This window comes from Vicia villosa, linkage group LG5 (genome assembly GCF_029867415.1).
Source record: "Vicia villosa cultivar HV-30 ecotype Madison, WI linkage group LG5, Vvil1.0, whole genome shotgun sequence".
Lineage (NCBI taxonomy): Eukaryota > Viridiplantae > Streptophyta > Magnoliopsida > Fabales > Fabaceae > Vicia > Vicia villosa.
The window spans coordinates 51,653,823-51,676,762 of NC_081184.1; the positions used below are offsets into that span (position 1 = coordinate 51,653,823).

Genomic DNA, 22,940 nt, shown 5'->3' on the forward strand with positions numbered 1-22,940 from the left:
TCTCAAATTTCTTAATACTCCTGTAAATTAAATACAAATTTTATAGAGGATTGTATCGGTGGTATTTGATCTTATATACAAAAATAAATATTTGCTTTTTGTTTCTACGGAGAATAGTAGCCTTTTCTCTTATATGGGTTAACCATGTTTTAAATTATCATAGTGTTTTTTTTACAAAATATTGTTGTTATAGTGAAAATAATTTTAAATATAATAAAAAAAATTATAGATTATTTTTAATAAATAAATTATGTATCACAAGTGAAGATATAAAACGGTCAATCTTTTACACACACAAAAAAAGTCAATAAAACATGCTGAATAATAGATGAAAAATGCACAACAAGGATTTTTTCTCTTCTTCTCTAGTATAGAGACCACAAGAATGTGTCCCGTTATTTCAGCAATTTTCGGCAACACTTGAATGTTTCTTCACGTCCCTTTTATTTTTCTTGTAATTAATAAAAATAACAAACAATAACAACAAGTAACAAGATGATAATAATATTAATGATAATATTATGATAATAATAGAAAGAAGAGAGTGATCGTGAAGCTTAGTGAGTGGGTAGACAGTAATGGAGAAATACCTGAGAGAAAACTTTTACGTGCAACCTAAACGACCCTCCGAAGACGCTCAACTCCGATGGAGATCCGCCGTTTCCGTCGTCAAGAACCCCCGCCGTCGCTTCCGATGGGTTGCCAATCTCGCCCAACGTGCCGACGCCGAACAAAAACGCAAGAAACTCCAGGTTATCATTTCTTCTCTTCTTTTCACTTTTTATATTAAATTAATTTTTTTTTTACTATAGATAATCATTGTTCATTTTTTGATCCAATTATCTATGTAATCCACTCTCCAAACCTGTTTATGTTAGAGATCGAAATCTAAATAGTTTTAATTTATTTACGATTTTGTTTTTATTTTTAAGTTGTTAGAGATTATACAAAACTGAGGAAATTGGTATAGTTACGGCAAAATTCGAGTGATATAAACGCGATGACAATGCCTCTTGTAATTAGAAACAGTGGGAAATCATAACTATTTCATATTCTTTTTAAGAGTTAACATCTCAAAATATATCTTTGTAAAGATGATAATTTTAGATATTAACAAAAGAAAATCAGGAATATGTAGCTTCCTTAAATTTTCACGTTAAAGTAGCTTCCTTAACATCTGTGTTATTTGTAATTGTTTAGTTATCAAGAAAAATGAATTAAAAATAAATAAATTCAATAATAATATAATTTGAAATAAAATTTTAAGTTAAAATGACATATGTATATTGTGTAAAGCAGTGAGCATAAAATAGAGAGTTGCAAAGTTTTTTTTATTTTTTAAATAAAACATAATATTGTGTTATTTAGTATTTTTAGTATGTTGCCTATGTAGTCCTAGTTTTTTTGTGTATAAATAGACAAGTAGTTGTCATTAATTTCTCACTCACTTTCTTACCGCTTTTGTAGCCGTCATTGCAGAGCATTAAATAATATTCATTTTGCTCTCATCACCTTGTGCACTAACAATTGGTATCTAGAGCTCCGATTCAGAACCACAGGGATACACGGGAAACACGAGTGAACGGTGAGATGTTGTGTGATTGATATCATTTCTTGAATTCGTGTTGAATCTTGAAAGAAATTGTAACAGAATCACATTTTTTGATTCTGCGGAATTGGGAAACACTGTGTTTGGTGAGATCTGAGTGACTTGCACAAGGTTGAGGATGAACGGAAACAGTAGTCTGAGCATCAAACTTCCAGTATTTGATGGTAAGAACTGGAATCGTTGGATGATTCAAATGCGTGTTGTTTGGCGCTCAAGATGTTCTTGATCTCGCCAACGATGGTTATGCTTTAGTTGCACTTCTAGAAAATGCAACTGATGCGCAGAGAAATGCTTAGTGTGACCCAAGGAAGAAAGATCAAAAGGTGTTGTTCTACATCCATCAGTGTGTATATGTGAACATGTTTGAGAAAATCGCTGATTCGACGACGGCGAAGGCTGCGTGTGACACACTGGTTAGGTGTTATGGTGGTGCGCATCAATGAAAAAGGTGAAGCTTCAGTCCTTACGAAAGCAGCATGAGAATCTCAACATGAAGGACAACAAGAAGGTATTTGTGTACATCTCCAGAATGATACTGATCACCAATAAGATGAAAGCTTGTGGAGAAACTATTTCTGAATAAGTAATCATAGAGAAGGTATTGAGGTCTCTTACTTCTCAATTTGATTATATTGTTGTAGCAATTGAACATTATAAAGATCTGGACACCATGAGAACATAAGAGCTGCAAAGCAATCTATAGGCGCAAGAGTTGCGTCATACTGAAAGAACCTCTAAGAGGGAGATTAAGTAGGCTCTGAAAGCTTCTTTTGTCAAGAAGGACCAGAAGCATTCTTGGTCAAAAACTAAGAAGAGAGATGGTCGTAGATTCCAGAAGTCAGAAACCTCTACTTCTGATGAGAAGAAACATCAGAAGGGAAATGAGAAGTTTGACAAGAAGAAGGTTCAATGTTACTGTTGTAAGCAGTTTGACCAATTTTCTAAAGACTAGTGGTCAAATAAGGGAAGGAAATCAGAAGAAGCAAATATAGCTAGAGGAGACTCTGATGATGAACTTGTGCTATCGATGGCTTCTGAGTCTGATGGAAAGTGTTTGGCCGATTGGTGGTATATGGACACTGGCTGTTCAAATCACTTGATTGAAAACAATGGCTGATAGATTTTGACTCTAGAAGGAGGACAAAGATCGTATGTGTTGATGATAAGTACCTTAATGTATAAGGTATGGGAAATGTTAAATTTAAAGTGAGAAATGGGAAGACTGTTATAATCAAGGATGTTTGGTATGTTCCAGGAATTAAGAGCAATCTGATGAGTGTAGGTCAGCTCATTGATAAAGGTTTTTTCAGTTATCATGAAGGAAAATCTCTTGAAGTTGTATAATTCCAATCAGAAGCTGGTTATGGAATCTGAATAGGGAAGCAACAGAACATTCAAGATGAATGTGGAGATAGCTAAAATAGAATGCAGAATGTCTTAGTACATAAGACGCTGAAGATGATAGTAAGTTGTGGCACAAAAGGTTGGGGCATCTGAATTACAGAAGCCTAGGGCATTTGAGTTATAAGAAGCTCGTGCATGACTTTCCGAATATTTGTGAAGCCTAAGAAGTCATGTGAGGTATGCATGAAAGGCTAACAACCCAAATTTCCATTTGGGTTAGATGTAGCCCCAAGAGCAAAACATGCTTTGGGAGTAGTGCATTCTAGCGTGTGTGGACCATTTCCAAAACCTTCACTTGGAGGAAATAGATATTTTGTGTCTTTTGTGGATGAGTTTACAAGAGTTACATGGGTAACACTCATTAAGATTAAGCATGAGGTGTTTACTGAATTCTAGAAGTTCAAGGTGAAGGCTGAGAAACAGAATGGTCAGAAGCTGAAAATTCTCAGAACGGATGGTGGAGGTGAGTATAACTCTACAGAATTCCATAAGTTTTGTGATGTGAATGGAATTGAGCATGAGGTTACTGCTCCCTGTACTCCTCAACACAATGGTATTTCTAAAAGAAGAAGCCATATTTTTCCTTATATGACGAGAAGCATGCTGAAGGAGAAGAAGCTTCCTAACATCTTGTAGGGAGAAGCTGTTGCCACGTCAGCGTATGTGCTCAACAGGTGTCCAACGAAGAAGATGAATAAAATTGTTCCTTTAGAGAAGTGGACTTGAGATAAGCAAAGTGTTAGCCATCTGAAGGTTTTTGGTTCTGTATATTACTAACACGTTCTAGAAGCTAGTAGACAGAAGCTGGATTATAGAAGTAAAGTAATGATTTTGGTGGGGTACAACAGTACAGGTTCTTACAAGCTTTATTGTCCAGAAACTAATAAAGTTGAAGTCAACAGAGACGTCATTATAAAAGAGTCAGAAGCATGGGATTGGAGCAAGTCTTAATGCATTTCTGAAGATAAGCCGGAACTTGAAAGTTTTGAAGAAGATTTAGAGTCAGGAGATGATTATGAAGACTCTGAAGATGAGTCAGATGGTGAATCTAATTCTGATCCAGATTTTGAATCTGATGGTGATCATGCTTCTGGAAGGGAAAACTCCGAAGATGTAGGTTCTGGAGGACAAGCTTCTTTAGATGATCATGTTTCTGGTTTTAATCATGACTCTAAAGGTGGAACTTCTGAAGGCAGAGCTTCTGAAGGTAGTCCAACCATTGACGCTGGTCATGACTCTGAAGTTGAAACTTCTGAAGAAAGAGCTTATGAAGGCGATCCAATTTGTGAAGATGCTCAAGCATCTGATATTATTCAGAGGCCACAAAGAATCAGACGAATACCAAGAAGGTTTGCAAAGTTTGACATGTTGCAAGACACTAAAGTAGGCTTTGAAGGAGAAATTATTTAGTGTGCCATGTTAGTAGACTCTGAACCCGTGGGTATTGAAGAAGCTCTCAAGAAGATAGTATGGCTAAATTCCATGAAAGAATATTTTGAGGCTATCGAAAGAAACAAGACTTGGAAGTTGACTAAGCTTCCAGGCAAGAAGAAAGCCATCAATGTCAGATGGGTTTTCAAGATAAAGCTTAAGCTAGATAGATCAACTGGAAGGCACAAAGCAAGGCTAGTGGCTAAAGGCTTTCTTGAGAAACCTGGGCTAAATTACTTTGAGTTGTTTGCGTATATAGCTAGACATGAAACAATTAGACTGGTGATTGTTTTAGATGTAAATAGGAATTTTCCTCTACTGCATCTGGATGTGAAGTCTGCATTTTAGAACGGTCTGTTACAAAAAGAGGTATATGTGTCACAACCTCCTGGATTTGTGAAAAAAGAATTAATAAGGGATGGTGTACAAGTTACATCATTCTGGAGGCAATATGATTCTAGTGTGTCTCTATGTTGATGACATATTGCTGACAGGTAGCTGTTTTGAAGAGGTAGTAAAGTTCAAGAAGATTATGATGAATGCGTTTGAGATGAATGACCTAGGAAAGCTGGTATACTTCCTAGGGATGGAGGTATTGTACTCTGAGAAGGGCATAATTTTGCATAAGCTAAAGTATGTACTTGAACTTTTGAAGATATTTAAGCAGCAGAATTGTAAGGCTGTTGTCACACCTTCAGACACCAATCTTAAATTGGATTATGACCCTGAGGGTGAGAACGTGGATGCTACAACCTTCAAACAGTTGGTTGGTTCTCTAAGGTATTTGTGTAATACAAACCTGATATTTACTTTTCATTTGGAATGGTTAGTAGGTTCATAAGTAAACCTAAGTGGTCCCATTACTAAACTGCTGTCAGGATTCTGAGGTATATCAAGTGATGAACAACTGCCAAATTAACTTTTCCCACTCAATAGCATCATGAGTTTCACCGATATATGTGCTCGTTTTTTGTCGTTAACATACCATTGCTCGATTGAGTCCAAACTAACTGATTTGAAAGTTGCCCTATGGAACATGTATCTAATTAATACGATGTGTTGTCTCTGGATAATTGTGCATTATAAAGTTCAAAATGCTCCATCTATTTCCTTCAACTCAATCCTCTATGTTTCCAAGATTTCCATGGGATCGATTTCCAAAATATCACTAATCGGGTCGCCCAACCACTTGTCATTCAAAAGCTGATGATATCATCCTCTCCTATATAACCCTCCATCATAAGTATCAAGTGGCAAGACATCCCTAGCCAGATAGATGACTTAACGTGACACCGACAAGGCTCACCTTTATGAAAATATCTAGCTATGTAAACATTCGCTAACTCATTCTTAGATCTCAGAAAGTCTCATGTAAGTTTTAGTGTTAAGGCCTAATTTATTTGCCTAGATCATTTCAATAATATACCTCCCTGACCTATGTGCCTTCACAGTACAGACTAAGAGACTGTGCAAAATTTTCTGATGAGAATATCTCTTCTCCATATAGAATTTCTAAACCACCAATCCATGTGAGCCAACACGTTATCCGGACAATTATAAATACATAATGAATATACCAACATGATTTGTAAGACCGATTTAATAAGTTATACTCTTCCTATAACATATAGCAAAACACCTTTCCAAGATGTCAGTCTCATCCAAATTTTATGAGCAATCTTCTGGAAGTGAATTTTCCTCGGTTTACCTTTGAAGATTGGACATCCTAGATACTCAAAATGAATTGACCCTTGGTTGAAACCTAACTAGGTTTGATTGTTGCTTTCTCGTTGTAGGGCTATGGCTCCAACATAAACTTCCTCTTGTTAAAACTAATCAATTACATTAATGCCTCTCCATAGTCCTTGAAGAACTTCTAAATTGCTAAAAGAGCTTTATTGTTTACTTAACACAAAATCATGATACAATCGACATAAAGAATATGTATGGAGAGTGTCTCTCCCTTATTGAGTGCAAGTGTTTAAAAAAGCCTTGGTTACCCGCTTTAGTTAAATCAAGACTGTGGACGTCCTCGACAATACAAAATAGTAATTGAGATAAAGGTCCCCTTTTCGCACCCTTCTTTTTCAGTTATAAAATACAATTGGATTACCATATAGACTTAAATAGAAAGTTGCTTCGAGCGTAAGATTTCGCTTATCCAGCTTTGAATCACAAAGTTAAACCCAAAAGTATCCAACATCTAAAAGATAAACCTTCAATCCAAAGTATCAAACTCTTTATTGATATCAATCTTCAAGATAAGATCGCATCCCCAGGTTTTCTTGTCCAACACATTAACTACTTCCAACACCAGGATCACACAATCATCAATATGTCGCCTAAGAATGAACACCTGCTAGTTGTGTGATATAATTCTAGCAGCTAATAAACCCACCTGTCTACCAAAACTTTGGTGATTATTTTGAAGATAAGGGTAGCCAAAGAAATAGGTCTGAAATTCGACATATTATTCACCCACTTCACTTTCAGAATCAGGATAATCATGTTTGCATTTAGGGGCTCTTCGATTTTCTTGTTAATAAAGAGGAACCACACCTCTAAAGTAACATCCAACCCCATAATATTATAGTAAGTTTGGTAGAATTGACCTCCAGACCATCTTGACAAGGAGACACATCGCCATTCATGGAAAACATAATGTCCCTAACTTCGGAAGGAGTCAAGATTTCGTAGAGAGCCTCGTTATCCTCTAAGGAGACCACCCTTGGGGTCAAAGTAAAGTAATTTAGAATATGTTGCTCAATCATATGATTTTCCAGAATAACTCTGTCCCCATCCATTATCAAAGCAATCTTTTTTGTTTATACCCTTGATCTTAGATAGCCTGTGAAAATATGTCATGTTCCTATCTCCCTCTACAAACCTCCTGAGTCTTGTATATTACGTGTTATGTTCAGATTGATCTGAGTCTGAATATTTTGCGCTTGAAGGTCTTCATCAAACTCTTTGTCATTTATGATGTTTTGAATCAGCCGAGTTGTTATTATACTTGTTTTTGGAAAAAACATTATACTAAATTATAAATTAGAACAAATTAATTTAGTTGTAATGCTTAAACACTTAATATTATAATGAACTAGGGGATACAAGAAGTAACCTACACTAACATTATTAATTTCTTTAACTTACTATAATATTCATATCAATATAAAGAGTTATGTTATCACAATATCATGTTTCATTTAAAAGTGTTTTTTCCTTTGCTTTTGTTACATGATCGATGTTGATGTCAAAATTCAAATATAATTTGCATTTTTGCACTATAGAGCTTCTTGATAGAACAATATTTCCAAAGTTTATTTCTTCATACACAACATTATGAATTCTGATCTAAAGTAACTCGATGCTTTAAGCTCAAAAGTGAAAACCGAACACAATAAAATAGCAATAAATGTTACAAGTCATTAGATATTTGTACCAAAAAACTGTGCTCTATTATAACTCAGCAATATTAAATTTTGGGTCAACTCAATTAAAGAATTCTTATCACAACTCATTTAATAAACTGTTTGCACTACAATTCATTACTACTAGATAAATTTTAATAAAAGCATTAGAACTAAATTAATTTGTTCTAAGATTTTTTTTTCTAAATTTTGAGACCTAAACTTTAACTTAGGCTGTTTTGCTCTTGGGTTGGTCGTTACAATTGGTTGTTATTATATATGTTTTCGGAAAACACATTATACTAAATTATAAATTAATTATTTTAAAATATTATAGAATCATTAATGTTAGTTTTTCAATTATATCTTTAGATTTTTATTATTCTCTTTAACTTTAATTCTTTAAATTTATCTTTTTCATATAATTAATTTTTTTATATTTAAATATTTACTTTTTTGAATGTTACTTGATTTTAAATAGTAGTATTATACAGAAATAGAAGGTAAACAGATAATGAGCGTCGTTATTCCTTTTTAAATGACGAAGTCAATCTTCTTAAAAATTATAGTCATAGATCTACGAGATACAACATTGTTATTTATAAGCTTTTGGATTCTCTTTAAAAGATCCATTGCTGCTTCTGATACTAGAAAATTAAAAGTGTCTAAAACATACGGTATGAATGTGTGTTGATTGCCGGAACACGCTATCTCATGTTTCACCACTTTACTTAAAACAGTTTTAAAAGCTGTTTGTTCCACTGTAAAACCTCCATTCCTCAATCTTACCAGTGGAAAAACTCCTATCAAGTCTACACAAACATGTTTCCTTCTTACCGAGTCATCCACCAGAAAATCTACTGGCATAATGAATGATAGTTTTGTAAAATTCTTGTAATTTTTTTTTCATACCATAATTTCTTAATACGTATGAAAATAAAGGATAGTAACTTATATTTAGATGAATATGGATTCAAATTATGCATATGCAAGAACTTTTCAAGTGTTCTTTAATCCTTAGGATTGCTTGACCCTAATGTATTTTCGAGATCTAAGTCACTTAAATATATTTCAATGAAAAAAAAAAAAAACATGTTACATTTTTGGAATGATACGAGGTTATACTTTTCGAAACGTTGCATGACATGCGTTTATTATCTGTCTCTCTAACACACTTTGCATATGCTCTAACTATCTTGACCAGGAAAAGATACGAGTGGCTCTCTATGTGCAAAAAGCAGCATTACATTTTATAACCGGTAAACTACATTCAATACCTTTCATTTCACTTTTTTATAACTCTTTTCTTTTCTTGTCTTCTGTTACACTTTTCTTTTCCTTCTTTCTCACTCACATTCAGCTGGAACCCGAAAAACTGGTAATTACATGCTCTCCAAAGAGATTCAAGATGCAGGTTTTGGAATCAACCCGGATGAATTAGCATCCATTGTAAGATCCCATGACTCTAAATGTTTAGAACATCATGAAGGAGTTGAAGGATTAGCAAAAGCTGTCCGAGTTTTGTTTCAAGAAGGCGTGAGTTCGAGCGATGTAAAACATAGACAAGATATCTATGGTCATAACCGTCATACCGAGAAACCCTCAAGAAGTTTCTGGATGTTTGTTTGGGATGCAATGCAAGACTTAACACTGATTATCCTTATTCTATGTTCAGTTGTTTCAATCGGTGTTGGAATCTTAACGGAAGGTTTTCCGAAAGGTATGTATGATGGAGTTGGAATCATACTATGCATTATTTTAGTTGTTTTTGTCACTTCATTAAGTGACTATAAACAGTCTTTGCAATTTAAGGATTTGGATAAAGAGAAAAAAAATGTAAGTATTCATGTTACAAGAGATAGTAGAAGACAAAAGGTTTCTATTCATGAACTAGTAGTTGGAGATATAGTTCATCTCGCGATAGGAGACATAGTTCCTGCAGATGGATTATTTATATCTGGTTTTAGTCTATTGATCGATGAATCAAGTTTATCGGGCGAGAGTGAAGCAGTGAATGCTGACAAACAAAAGCCTTTTCTTTTATGTGGAACCACAGTTCAAGATGGTTCTGCTAAGATGCTAGTGACTGCGGTCGGTATGAAGACGGAATGGGGTAGATTGATGGAAACTTTGAATGAAGGTGGTGACGATGAAACACCTCTTCAAGTTAAACTAAACGGCGTTGCTACGCTTATCGGAAAGATAGGATTAGGTTTTGCATTGGTAACATTCTTAGTTCTAACTGGTAGGTTTTTGTTGGTGAAAATATCTCATGATAGTATCACTAAATGGTCTCTAGATGATGCATCTAAGCTTCTCAATTTCTTTGCTACTGCTGTTATTATAATAGTTGTAGCAGTTCCTGAAGGGTTACCTTTAGCGGTTACACTAAGTCTTGCATTTGCAATGAAGAAACTAATGAATGATAAGGCCCTAGTTAGGCACTTATCTGCATGCGAAACAATGGGATCTGCTGGTTGTATTTGCACTGATAAAACTGGAACATTGACTACAAATCAAATGGTTGTTGACAAAATATGGATCTGTGAACAAACTAAGGCAATTAAAAGCGGAAATTTCGATGACAGCGTGTTGAAGAAATCAATTTCTGTGGAGATATTTGATCTACTTTTGCAGTCCATATTTCAGAATACTGCGTCAGAGGTTGTTAAAGGTGAAGATGGAAAGAACAAGGTGATGGGAACTCCAACAGAATCAGCATTGCTTGGATTTGGTTTGATGTTAGGAGGTGATACTAAGTTTTACAATGACAAGTATAAGATAATTAAAGTTGAACCTTTCAATTCAAACAGAAAAAAGATGTCGGTTCTTGTTTCTCTTCCGGATAGCACCAACAAAACTAGAGCATTTTGTAAAGGAGCATCAGAAATAGTGGTTAAAATGTGTGATAAAGTTGTTAATGCAGAAGGAAAAGTTGTTGATTTGAATGAACAACTAAGAAATAACATCTATGAAGTTATTAATGGTTTTGCTTGTGATGCGCTGAGAACACTTTGCATTGCTTTTAAGGATATTGAAGGATCTTCTGAAAGTGGTAGCAGTATTCCTGAGGATAACTATACTCTAATTTCTATTATTGGAATCAAGGATCCAGTGAGACCTGGAGTAAAAGAAGCTGTTAAGACTTGTTTGGCAGCTGGAATCACTGTAAGAATGGTAACTGGTGATAATATAAACACTGCTAAAGCTATAGCTAGAGAATGTGGTATTTTGACAGATGGTTTGGCCATAGAGGGACCGGATTTCAGAAACAAGACTCAGCAAGAAATGGAAGAGATAATACCTAAATTGCAGGTTGTGTTACCGAATCATTTTGTCTCTAAAATAAATTGGATTTCTCTTATTTTTATTTTTTTAATCCTAGGACTAGAATAAATGTTTTTAAGGTACATTTTATATAACGGTTGGTTAATGCTCACGCGTGTGTAGGTAATGGCTCGATCTTTGCCTCTTGATAAGCACACCTTAGTGACTCATTTGAGAAAGGACTTCAAAGAAGTTGTGGCAGTAACAGGTGATGGGACGAATGATGCTCCAGCATTGCATGAAGCTGATATTGGATTTGCTATGGGTATTGCTGGAACCGAGGTTTGTCGCAATCTAAAGTTAGTAATTTAAGAAAATAGAATTGATAGAATGTAACCAAATATATCAGGGTCATGTTGATGTTAGACACAGACACGTATAAGACATGTGACACGTCTTCGATCAAAAGTATCAATACTATATAGGTTAAAATGTTAGGCACAAGCAAAATATGTTGTATAAGTTGAGAAATGTTAACTGTGATCTCGAACAGGTAGCAAAAGAAAATGCGGATGTGATTGTGATGGACGATAACTTCACCACAATAGTGAATGTTACGCGATGGGGTCGTTCTGTTTATATTAACATACAAAAGTTTGTCCAGTTCCAGTTAACAGTTAATGTTGTAGCTCTCATGCTGAATTTTGTTTCAGCTTGTGTATCAGGTAGTACATATTAACATAATTCGCCTAAACCATTGAAAAAACTTGTAATATGATTTTAATCACAATTTCAATGAATCACAGGCTCTGCTCCTCTTACTGCTGTTCAAATGCTATGGGTAAACATGATAATGGACACACTAGGTGCATTGGCATTGGCTACAGAACCTCCCCATGATGGATTGATGAAGAGACCACCTATTGGAAGAAATGCCAAGTTCATCACCGGGGTCATGTGGAGGAACATCATTGGTCAGAGTCTCTATCAAACTATCGTTCTTTTGGTCCTTAAATTTCGCGGCGAACATATTCTTAACCTCAATGGACCCGATGCTACCATTACTCTAAATACATTCATATTCAACACCTTTGTGTTTTGCCAGGTATTTCATTACTTAAATGCACGTTTATTCTGTCAAACAAGTAGTTTTCAAAATTATACTGAAATAGCAGGCAAACGGGCAAACACTTTCCAATTTGTGCCATTATTTAACATACTTTTCGATTCCATCTATGAACTAAACAGGTATTCAACGAGGTAAACAGCCGCGACATGGAAAAAATAAACGTTTTCGGAGGCCTATTGAGTAGCTGGATATTTCTGATAGTAATGGCCGCAACAATATTTTTTCAAATCATAATAGTTGAATTTCTTGGTGCTTTTGCTCAAACAGTGCCACTGAGTAGTGACTTGTGGCTCATGAGTGTGATGATTGGTGCCGTAAGTTTACTAGTAGCTGTTGTCTTAAAATGCATTCCTGTTCCTGTCAAAAATTACGTCGCAACGCATCACGATGGCTACGAGCAGCTTCCCAGTGGACCAGAGTTGGCATGAATATGATAGATACTTCAATTCAGTTTACTATAAGCTTGCTTGCATGCATTCTTTTAAAAGCATATAAAAGAGAGACTCTATTTTCCTTCTCCTACGACACTCTTTTCATGTCTCTGTACTAGCTAGTAGCTACTTCATTTTTCTCCATTCACATTTTTTTATAATCAACATTAGTTTGGCAGGGAACATATACATATTGATTATTGAATAGAAATTTAGCTATATAGTTCATTGAGTTAAACTACTAGAAATAGTTGGGCGTGATAAAAGTGAAAGAATTGAATGAGTTTGATTTTGAATTTGAATTTCGATAATAATAAACAACAAAAACAATTTATTAATTTATTATAAATTTATAAATTCATAATTTATATTTTAAACTTTTTTAAATTAAACTCAATCAACTGATCATAAAAATCATTTAACCTGTTTATTAGAGATCCCTAGCACATAAGATATGAAGTCGCCCAAATAATAGTGATAGATATTAGCAAAGGTTGGATGTCGTCCATCATTAGATAGTTGATAAATAAACAACTACTAAAGGATGAAACAGAAGTCTGAAAGATAAGAAGACTTTCAGCTAGATATGTCATTGTGGCGGACAAGCAATATATGATGGGGTGATTCACACTTATGTTGAGATGCTTGGTAGAAGATGATGTGGGTTTAGTATTACCAGAAGTACATGAAGACATGGAAGTCGGATTGGAGGAAGAGCATTAGAGAACAAGCTTCTAAGAGCCGAATACTATTGGCCAATATACTAAGAGATATTGTCGAGTTCCTTTACTAAGGTTGTAAAAGACAAAGATTTTCAAATTTCATCCACACCTCTGCGAGATCCTGCACTTAGAGCATCTCCAATGCACCATTTCTTAAATTGGTCTCTCAGCATATTTTAAATGGCCCCATGTGCCACATCATTTTTTAGCAATCTACAATAATTTTACTCCAATACTTGATCTTTTAAATTTGATCTCTTAAATGACCTCACAAAATATGATTTTTTTTCTTTTTCCCTTTTCTCATAACATTTGAACAAATTTTATTATTTTTTTAATCATAAGCAACTTGCTTTTTGGGTTACTTCAATAGACTACCGACACAAATATATAAGTAACAAGAACTCCACCTAGATCTCCTCCAATGATTGAAAACTTAAGAGATGGAACTAAGGCCTCCACCTAGACAATAAGCAATCTCCATTGGAGATGCTCTTAGTGATTTCATCATGGCCTTTCTATTAGTGGGGGTGGACATAGTTGGGCTATTCTCATTGTCCTCTGGATAGCTCAAATTCCTATTGGTCGGGTATAATACTTCACCAAATGGGTTGAGGCCAAAGTAGCGGCCAAGATAATCGTAGAAAAGGCATGTCGTTTTAATTGGCAAAATATTGTTTGAAGATTCAGATTACTAAACACCATAGTCTCCAACAACAAGACATAGTTCGTCAGCTCTTTTGTGCCCGACTTATGTAAGAATTTAGAAATACAAACAAAGCTTATCTCGGTCGAGCACCCCTAAGGGAACAGTCATTCGGAATTGGTCAACAAAATCATGTTGAACAAGTGACTCCAAACACAAAAGGAGGGTCAATTGTGAAGATTTGAAATATGATTTCCAGATAAAAATACTTGACAAAATTAGAGTTTAAAACGAGTTTTTAAAACAAACAAGAAATAAGTCGCGGAGTAAAGTAAATCGAAGAGAATGAAATGAAGTGAAAATAAATAGCAAAAATATAAAGAGACAATTGAAGAAAAATATGCATAACATATTTATAGAGGTTCAACCTAATGATTTGGCTTACTCCTCTCCCTAAGAATATCTTCTTGAGAGTTTCCACTATGAAATGAACTTTTGACAGGTTTTTTCCACAAACTTCCTTATAAATGGACTTGAGTTTTCCAATGCTTTCCCTCCAAAAAAACACGAGATTTTAACTATTTAAACCTCCTAACCAAGAGATTTTATCCCTAGTACAATCTCAAACCAACTAAAATCTTTTAACACCAAGATAAGCTCACGAACCAAACGAGACTTTTAATTACGGAGACCTTCAACCAAACAGAGGTTTTAACACGTTCACCTTAACAACCAAACAAGATATTTTCAATTGGTTTAACTCACAACCCAAAAAAAACTTAACACAAAGTTATTTTACAATAATTCCTTTACCCTAGATCCAAACATCTCACATATAAAATATTCACTCACAAAACACTAAGACAACAGTGAAGAAATAAAGATAGAAAGATGACAGTGAGAGAAAGATATTTAGAATATGTTTTTCAAATCTAAAATGAAATGAGGGGAACCCCTCTTTTTATAAGAAAAAACAAGGCTCAACAAGAAAAGGACACATGGGCTTTTTAAAGCTCATAAACGATGCCACACGGATACTCAATTATGTAGTTCAAAAAGGAAGTTTTCAAAAGGCGTAACCATTAATCAATTAAGAGACCTAATAGTCGATTATTAGAGTTGTAAGACTTATAATTGATTAACCCTAATGAGCTAATCGATTATGCCATGTTAAAAATCCTTCTAATTAATTATAATGAGTCTTTAATCCATTAGCTAGACAACAAAACATTTTACGGAAGATTTAATTAATTAGGAGAATATTTTCTATCATTTGAAAGTGTGTGTGTGTGTGTGTGTGTGTGTGTGTGTGTGTGTGTGTGTGTGATTTTCCTTCGAAAATTTAAGAGCTAATTGTATACCTTTTACACACAAATCACTCGAGTCAAGCACGACAAGGGTGATAGGTTTTAGTGGTTAAACTCCCCCTGATAAATATAGAGAGTATGCTCTGCTTCCTCTAAGAGTATACTTCGCCCTCTTTGGAATTATCAAAAAGTAAATAAAAACATTAAACAAATATGGCAAGTATTCAAGCACATAGATCACCAAAGCATGCACAGGCATTTTTAAAAACTCAAAGTACTTCATTAATTAGAAAAACATAATTCAAGTACAAAAAACAAGAACAAAAAGCAAAAAGACACAACTAAGAAAAATTACTATGTATCATCATTAATGAAAACTCCAGGAGATATCTGAGACTCACTTTCTACGAGCATACAGACCAAAATGTTGATTTTCTTATTAGTCTTATTTTGCCTTTTAATAATGGTGTTGAGGAAAGCTTTAGTTGGAGCAGTCTCTGGAAGTTCATAATCTAAATCTTTTAAAAGGGACACCTTTCCTTGCTAAGGTGGAGGTTATTGACTTGAAGAGCTTCCCTTTTATTTGGAAGAATTTCAGGAAAACACTTCATTTGGCCTATTTTGTTACTTTTTATCTCAGGGTAATTATATTTGACTCTCCATCTTCGAGGTTGAACCTGGATTGCTCTACAAATTTTGTTATGAACCCACCAAACGGTAACCACGTATTATTTCTCTTGTTGTCAATAATGTGGTGGATCACAACATTTTCCTAATTTGTTTCTATTTTGTTGGCAATTATCTAGACCACAACAACCTCGGTTCTAGATAGTTACCTAAAATTGTGATTCTTTGGGACAAGAATATGAGAAACCACATAAGGGGTGATACGAATATCAAGAAGAACTCAAATCACCTTGAGAGGAGTAGGGATGTCACATATAGGATCAACCAAGAACGAAACAACAACACACATATAAGAATAACCATTACCTTCAGCTTCAAATTCTGAATTGATGCACGAAAGATTTCCAATCTTAGTAAACTCTTCAAGAGATAATGTTATTTTATGCTTATTCACTTAACTTGTAAGGATCCCTCTACCATACTTAAGGTTGTAATAAACATCCTTAAAAAACTTAGAAACATGTCTTCATGGATGTCACAAACGAAGCTCCTTAGCAAAACTTCTTAAAACCACTTCAAAAATTCATAATTTTTAAAGACTTTCTCTTCCATTTAGTAGGATGGGAGGATCCTTATTTTTGCATAATCTCTGTTGAAACGAACCTCTTGATCTTGAAATAAAATTAGTACTAAGGAGAAGTGTATTGATGAGGAAATTCTAGAAGTTCTTGTCCTTTTTAAAACCATTGACGATGATGAAGATTGCAAAAGACTTTTCAAGAATTTGGAGAAAACAAGAAGAACATAGTAGAATAATGTAAGAGAGGCATGAGAAAAATAGAGGAGGCGAGTACACACACACACACACACACATACACACACACACACACACACACACACACACACACACACACATATATATATATATATATATATATATATATATATATATATATATATATATACACATATATATATATATACTTTGCCTCTATTTGATTATCTACCTTGGTAATTGTAGTGTTATATTTGTAAAAGGACTCAACTAGGGCGATGGTTATAGGACGCCCAAGGAGAGGCGATAACATGTTGCCCAAAGAGGAGGTATCTCATCGCCCCTAAAGTCTTCCTATTGCCCAGTCATGGGAAACATGGGAAGAGACATTTCTTGGGTAGAGAGAAGTCAGGGTCATTAACTCATCCACAACCTCCTTAGAAATATGGATTCAACAGTCCACCAATGACTAGGTGAGAGGTGATCCTTTCCAAGAGAACCTTGGGCCTTAAAGGCCAATATAAATACACCTCTCTCAGGGGGAGGAATGACATATCATAACTCAAAATGATCACATCCTCTACACGCGTATACATGAGCATATCATTCATTCACAAAGTCTCTCACCTCACGTGAGCATGACTCTTAAACCCCCAACAAAACACCACTATACAGGGCTTATCGCTGCTCCCTAACCACTATACAACATAATATACCTACTAAGTCCTCTAAGTACCCATGCACTGGAAGGAGAGACACGCATATCTGTGATCCTTTCCAATAGAACCTTAGGTCTTAAAGGTTTCTATAAATACACCCCTCTCAGGGTGAGAAAGGACATAACTCATATTGATCACACCCTATACACGCTTATGCATAAGCATATCATTCTTCCACAGAGCCTCTAACCTCACGTGTGCAAGACTCCTAAACCCACCACAAAACACCATCGTATAGGCCTTCTCGCTGCCAGGGGCAAGCCCTAACCACCGTACAATGTAATATACCTAATAAGCTCTCTGAGTCCCCCTGCCCTTGCAGAAGGAACACGCACACCTGTACTTTTTTATCACTATAATGGTGCCCACGGTAGGGCACCGGTAAAACTAACATAGGCCACACTCCTACTCCTACTCCTACTCCCTCCATCTTCCCTCTGAATATGGCCGACAAAACGCTAGATTACAACATAAACACCATTGGCGGAGGTTTCTCCGTTAGATGTAACACCTTTCTAACCCATAAATAATATTCGCAATATAATACAAAATAAGGTCAAATAAAATCACCAACAAGAGTGTCACATCGTCATAAAAACTTCACAATAACTAGTCCCGCTCTGTAACACGGGTTGCAATCAATTTTTAAACATACATCGAATGACAGTTCAACATACTTAGTCAAATACTTCGCAGCGGAATTCAAAATCTAAAACATCTTTAAAATAAACTTCATAAACATGAACTGAACATCATGGTTCATGAGTTACAACTCAAAGCATCAACATCAAATGTAAATCATCTCAGATAATCAAAGAGAACATAATAGTTCAAAACATAACAACTCTATCAAATGTAAATCATCTCAGATAATCAAAGAGAACATAATAGTTCAAAACATAACGACTCCATCACCAAAGTCAGCTATAGAAACACAAGAATTCACAAAGTCAAGTTTTATGCAAAATGCCCTCTAAACCTACCCAAACATGCACAATAAATTCAAGAAAATTCTCACAAATTCTAATAAAATATAAGTTGCCATATTCTGAAATCGTTTTTCAAAAATAAAAATTTTCATTTTCGGGGACCGCGCTGAGCACCGAAATATCACGCTAAGCATGCCCTCTACTGGAAATTATTTTTCAAAGCGGGCTCTAAAATTCTGCAGAAATTTCTACACGACCTGCATCATACCAGGCCCAAATCTTTGCCCAAAAACTTATTTTAAATCAATAATTTTATGCGATTTAAGGTTTATTAACCTAGTTCTAACATGGTTCAATCATTCTAATCACAAAAACACACATATTCATCATACCTCCATCATTCTTCATCAAACCCTAGACTTTCAAATCCTCAACAATGGTGGATTCGAGTCTAAATCATGTTATTAATCACCAATACAACAATCGACGATATCATACATCATATTAATCATGCAGTCCAAAGAATTCATCATGGTATTTCATCAATATCATCAAATTCATCATAAAATCCCCAAACTTAAACCAACATATATTTATCAATCCCTTAAGGAAAACATAACAATTAAGATAACCCCCTTACCTTAGATTATTATCTTGATCGATTATCTTCCCAAATTCTACGGTCGTTCTTCTTCTCCGCTTTTGGCCTAGCTCTCTCTTCTCTACACGTTTTTTCCAATTCTACGACTAATAAATGTCTCTCCCTTTTCTCTTTTTACCTAGTTAGCCTTAGGACCCTTTTTATGAACTTCCTCATTTTTCCTTACTAATGTATCTTACAATATCTCTTATTTTATTTAATTAGTTAATAATGCTAATTATGAATTATATTATTCTAATATTCTGATTATCACCTTAATTCTACTACCCCACACACATCAACATAACATCACACGCCACATAATCACATCAAAAATATAAAATAATAATTAAATAATTAAATCTAATTATCGGGGTATTACAACTCTCTCCCACTTAAAGAAATTTCGCCTTCGAAAATTACCTAACGGAAACAAAAACGGATAAGACTCCCTCATCTGTTCCTCCCGCACCCACGTCATACTTTCACCTGTTGGTCCACCCTACAACACCTTCACTAAGGCAATTTCTTTTCCTCGCAATTGCCTCACTTCCCATCCTTCTATTCGCACTGGTGACGCTTCAATAGTCAGGTTATCTTTCACCTGAATATCATCCATTTGCATCACGTGTGAAAGATCCGGAACATATCTCCTCAACTGGGATACATGAAACTCATCATGAAGATTCGCAAGCAACGGAGACAACACAATCCGTTAAGCCACCTCACCTATCCTCTCAAAAATCTGATATGGACCGATAAAACAAGGCCTAAGCTTTCTCGAATTGAAAGCTCTACCGACACCGGTTACTGGAGTAACTCTCATAAATATATGGTCATCCACTTGGAACTCAACTGCTTTCCTCATCTTATCATGATAACTCTTCTGACAACTCTGAGAATCTTTCATCCTCTCACGGATCATTCTTATATTTACAGTCATTTCTTGTACAATCTCAGGTCCGAGCATAACACTCTCTCCTGATTCATACCAACACAACGAATTTCTACACCTCCTACCATACAACGCTTCATATGGTGCCATACCGATACTTGCATGAAAAATATTGTTATAAGTAAACTCAATCAATGGCAAATGGCTATCCCATGATCCTTCTTGGTCTAACACACAAGCCCTCAACAAATCCTTTAATGATTGAATAGTCCTTTCGGTTTGACCATCCGCCTGCGGATGATACGCCGAACTAAACCTCAAAGTAGTACCCAAAAAATCTTGCAAACTCTTCCAAAACCGCGATGTAAACCTTGGATCTCTATCTAACACAATACTTGAAGGTATTCCGTGAAACTTCAAGATCTCCTCAACATACATCTCGGCCAACATAGAAATAGGATGGTTAATCTTCATCATTAAGAAATGAGCTCACTTAGTCAACCTATCCACAATCACCCAAATAGAATCATTGCCCTTAGCAGTATTCGACAATCCCGTCAGAAAATCCATGGAAATGCTATCCCACTTCCACTCTGGAATGTTCAACGGTTAAATTAACCCAGGAGGTTTTTGATGTTCAACCTTCGACTTCTGACAAGTTAAGAAAGCATTAACAAATTCAGCAACATCTTTCTTCATACCGGGCCACCAAAATAATTTCTTCAAATCCTGATACATCTTAGTAGCATCTGGATGAATATTTAAACCACTTCTATATCCCTCTTGAAGAATACTCTTCTTAAGTTCGAAATGTTGCACCCCAAAATTTGCCCATCTAATTTTATTTCTAATTGGCTCAAACTTTGCATTTCATCGGCATATCCTCATTAGGTAATTTGCATATTACATTCATTTGTCAAGTGTTTTAAATCTTGAATCAAGGATCGTGTTGAGAAATGACTTCTCTACACTTAAAGGCTTTCAACTTTACTCAAGGAATCAACTAGTTCTATTGTTAATTAGGGTTCATGAAGTTGAGGTTGTGTGTTAATAAGTCATTATGAATTTCTTCCGTCTCTCAAGCTACAAAAGGGGCATTAAACTTATTATCAAATTATTTCAAAATAAGAGGTCATCTTGATCAAAGAATCTGCTTGTAAACTTTCTATGCAAGTGAACTTAGAAATTTGAGTTAAGTTCTGACTAATGTCATAATTATTCATTTCAAATACTACTTATGGCCAAGAGTTCTCAATGTGTGAAGTTAGTTGGATTAAGGTATTGAATTGCTTGGAGTCTTGATTACAAAAGCAAAATTCATCATATTTCAAAGTATAAGACAACATCATTCGAGTCAACACCGTTCAAGTTCAAACATTTCTCATCATTTCTCATTCAAAGTTATCGAGATTTCAAGTTAATTTCAAATGTTCATCAAAACCAAAAATCAAGTGTCCATTCTCAAATGTCAAATTATACATATATTCAAAATACCTCACAGGGCCATCACCACTACATCATATTGCAAGAAAATTTACATACAATCAAAAAATGTATATAATAAGGGCTATAACCTACTGACAGTACATGCTCAAACTACTTTCCTATGTTATCTAACTGCCAGGATAATTACTAATGCTTTTACACTTCAGCTCATAGCATGTTATTATAATTCAGACTGGAACGCAAGCGCCTTTACCGAGATCCTCCCAGCTGCAATACAAAAACAAATGGCAAAGCATTAATATTGGCAGACCATCATAAGTTCTAAGCACAGTCCAAAAAAGATGCAAAAAAATCCAGATGTCAGACCCTGCAATCCTATGTGAATTCTCCCAAAACCAAATCCATACACCTTCAAACAAAACCCACAGCCTTGCATATATTCATTAACAGAAACCATCCAAATATGACCCTAACTAATTCGCACATTCAGTTGGCAACTGATAATCACTAACAGGTTTCTCAACCACAAAAACCAATTCAATAACTACCATGTAACTACCAAAAACAGAAAGTAACAGAATTCAGTTCAGATATAACTAACCAAATCTCACCCTCCATTTGTCCAACAGAGAAGTTTGATCCAATGGCTCTAAGCTCACCACAGAAACTGATTCCTAACTAACTTCTTCTCCATCAATCTCTATTTAAACAAACCTTCACAATCTTCAACGATCTCTCCACCATTTTTCATAATTCATCACACTTCATCTCTCTGCTCTCGATTCATCATTCCAGAACCACCATCCTTCATCTTCTTCATTCACTCTCATCACCAACCCTCACTTCACACACCAGAATCTTCAACCTTCACCATTCTTCGATCCTCCCTAACCACACTCGAAATTGAGCCTCTAACCGAATTGCTCCCTTCAACCTTCACCTTGAATCAGCCTCATCTTCATCAACCTTCTCATCATCATCATCATCAACGCACATCTGCAACAGCAACAACTCAGAATTCGAAACACGGCTCAGCAGAAAACTCAAAGAAAAAGAAGAATTCGAGAAGAAGAACAGAGTAAGAGGTCGAAGAAGCGAGAACTTACATAAAGAACCTTCAGCACTTCCACGTCAATCTCCACGCTTCAATCTTCAATTCTCGACCCCTATCGTCACCTTCGCAACATCGCTCCATGATCTTTATCTCAGATTCAACCTCGTCAACGTCCTTCTTCATCAATTGACGTTCTTCTCCCATCGCCAAGCGCACAAAGATATCAAGAAGCCTTCGCCATTTTTGCTTCAATCAGAAAGAGTTTGAAGCCGCGCCACCGTCGGGAGAGAGAGCGATCGGAGAATTCGTCGCCGTCACAAGTGCATTTGAGTGAAGGGAGTCTGAAGGTCACGAATGATTCTAACCTAATTCCTCTTTCCTTCTATTTTATTAAGTTAATATTGATTAAGTATAAAGAAGTATGTTAATTGATATTAATGTGAATTAAATATGCATTAAGTGTAGATTTAATTGGGATTAACATATAGTTTAGTTTGAA

General features: G+C 35.3%; 2 protein-coding genes across 2 annotated transcripts; one reads left to right on the plus strand and one right to left on the minus strand.

Annotated features, from left to right (window-relative positions):
- Positions 1-578: 578 nt before the first annotated feature.
- LOC131606615 (putative calcium-transporting ATPase 11, plasma membrane-type) lies at positions 579-12,831 on the plus strand. The gene is made up of 7 exons (XM_058878811.1): positions 579-752; positions 9,059-9,113; positions 9,215-11,169; positions 11,305-11,463; positions 11,675-11,846; positions 11,928-12,226; positions 12,370-12,831. The coding sequence occupies exons 1-7, from the start codon at positions 579-581 to the stop codon at positions 12,676-12,678; spliced, it is 3,123 nt and encodes a 1,040-aa protein (XP_058734794.1). The 3' UTR covers positions 12,679-12,831.
- Positions 12,832-19,548: 6,717 nt separating this feature from the next.
- On the minus strand, positions 19,549-19,989 carry LOC131604653 (uncharacterized). Its single transcript, XM_058877084.1, has 2 exons — positions 19,771-19,989; positions 19,549-19,704 (listed from the first exon to the last, which is right to left on the minus strand). Exons 1-2 carry the CDS (start codon positions 19,987-19,989, stop codon positions 19,549-19,551), a joined length of 375 nt encoding a protein of 124 aa, XP_058733067.1.
- Positions 19,990-22,940: the final 2,951 nt, after the last annotated feature.

What these genes read in the sequence shown, in the direction of transcription:
- LOC131606615 (XM_058878811.1), top strand. Translation starts at nt 579, where the DNA reads ATGGAGAAATACCTGAGAGAAAACTTTTACGTGCAACCTAAACGACCC. An exon ending in TGGGTATTGCTGGAACCGAG is followed by an intron (nt 11,464 to 11,674) that starts GTTTGTCGCAAT and finishes GATCTCGAACAG; the next exon opens with GTAGCAAAAGAAAATGCGGA. An exon ending in TGTTTCAGCTTGTGTATCAG is followed by an intron (nt 11,847 to 11,927) that starts GTAGTACATATT and finishes AATGAATCACAG; the next exon opens with GCTCTGCTCCTCTTACTGCT.
- LOC131604653 (XM_058877084.1), bottom strand. Translation starts at nt 19,989, where the DNA reads ATGACTGTAAATATAAGAATGATCCGTGAGAGGATGAAAGATTCTCAG. An exon ending in TTTTTGAGAGGATAGGTGAG is followed by an intron (nt 19,705 to 19,770) that starts GTGGCTTAACGG and finishes CATGTATCCCAG; the next exon opens with TTGAGGAGATATGTTCCGGA.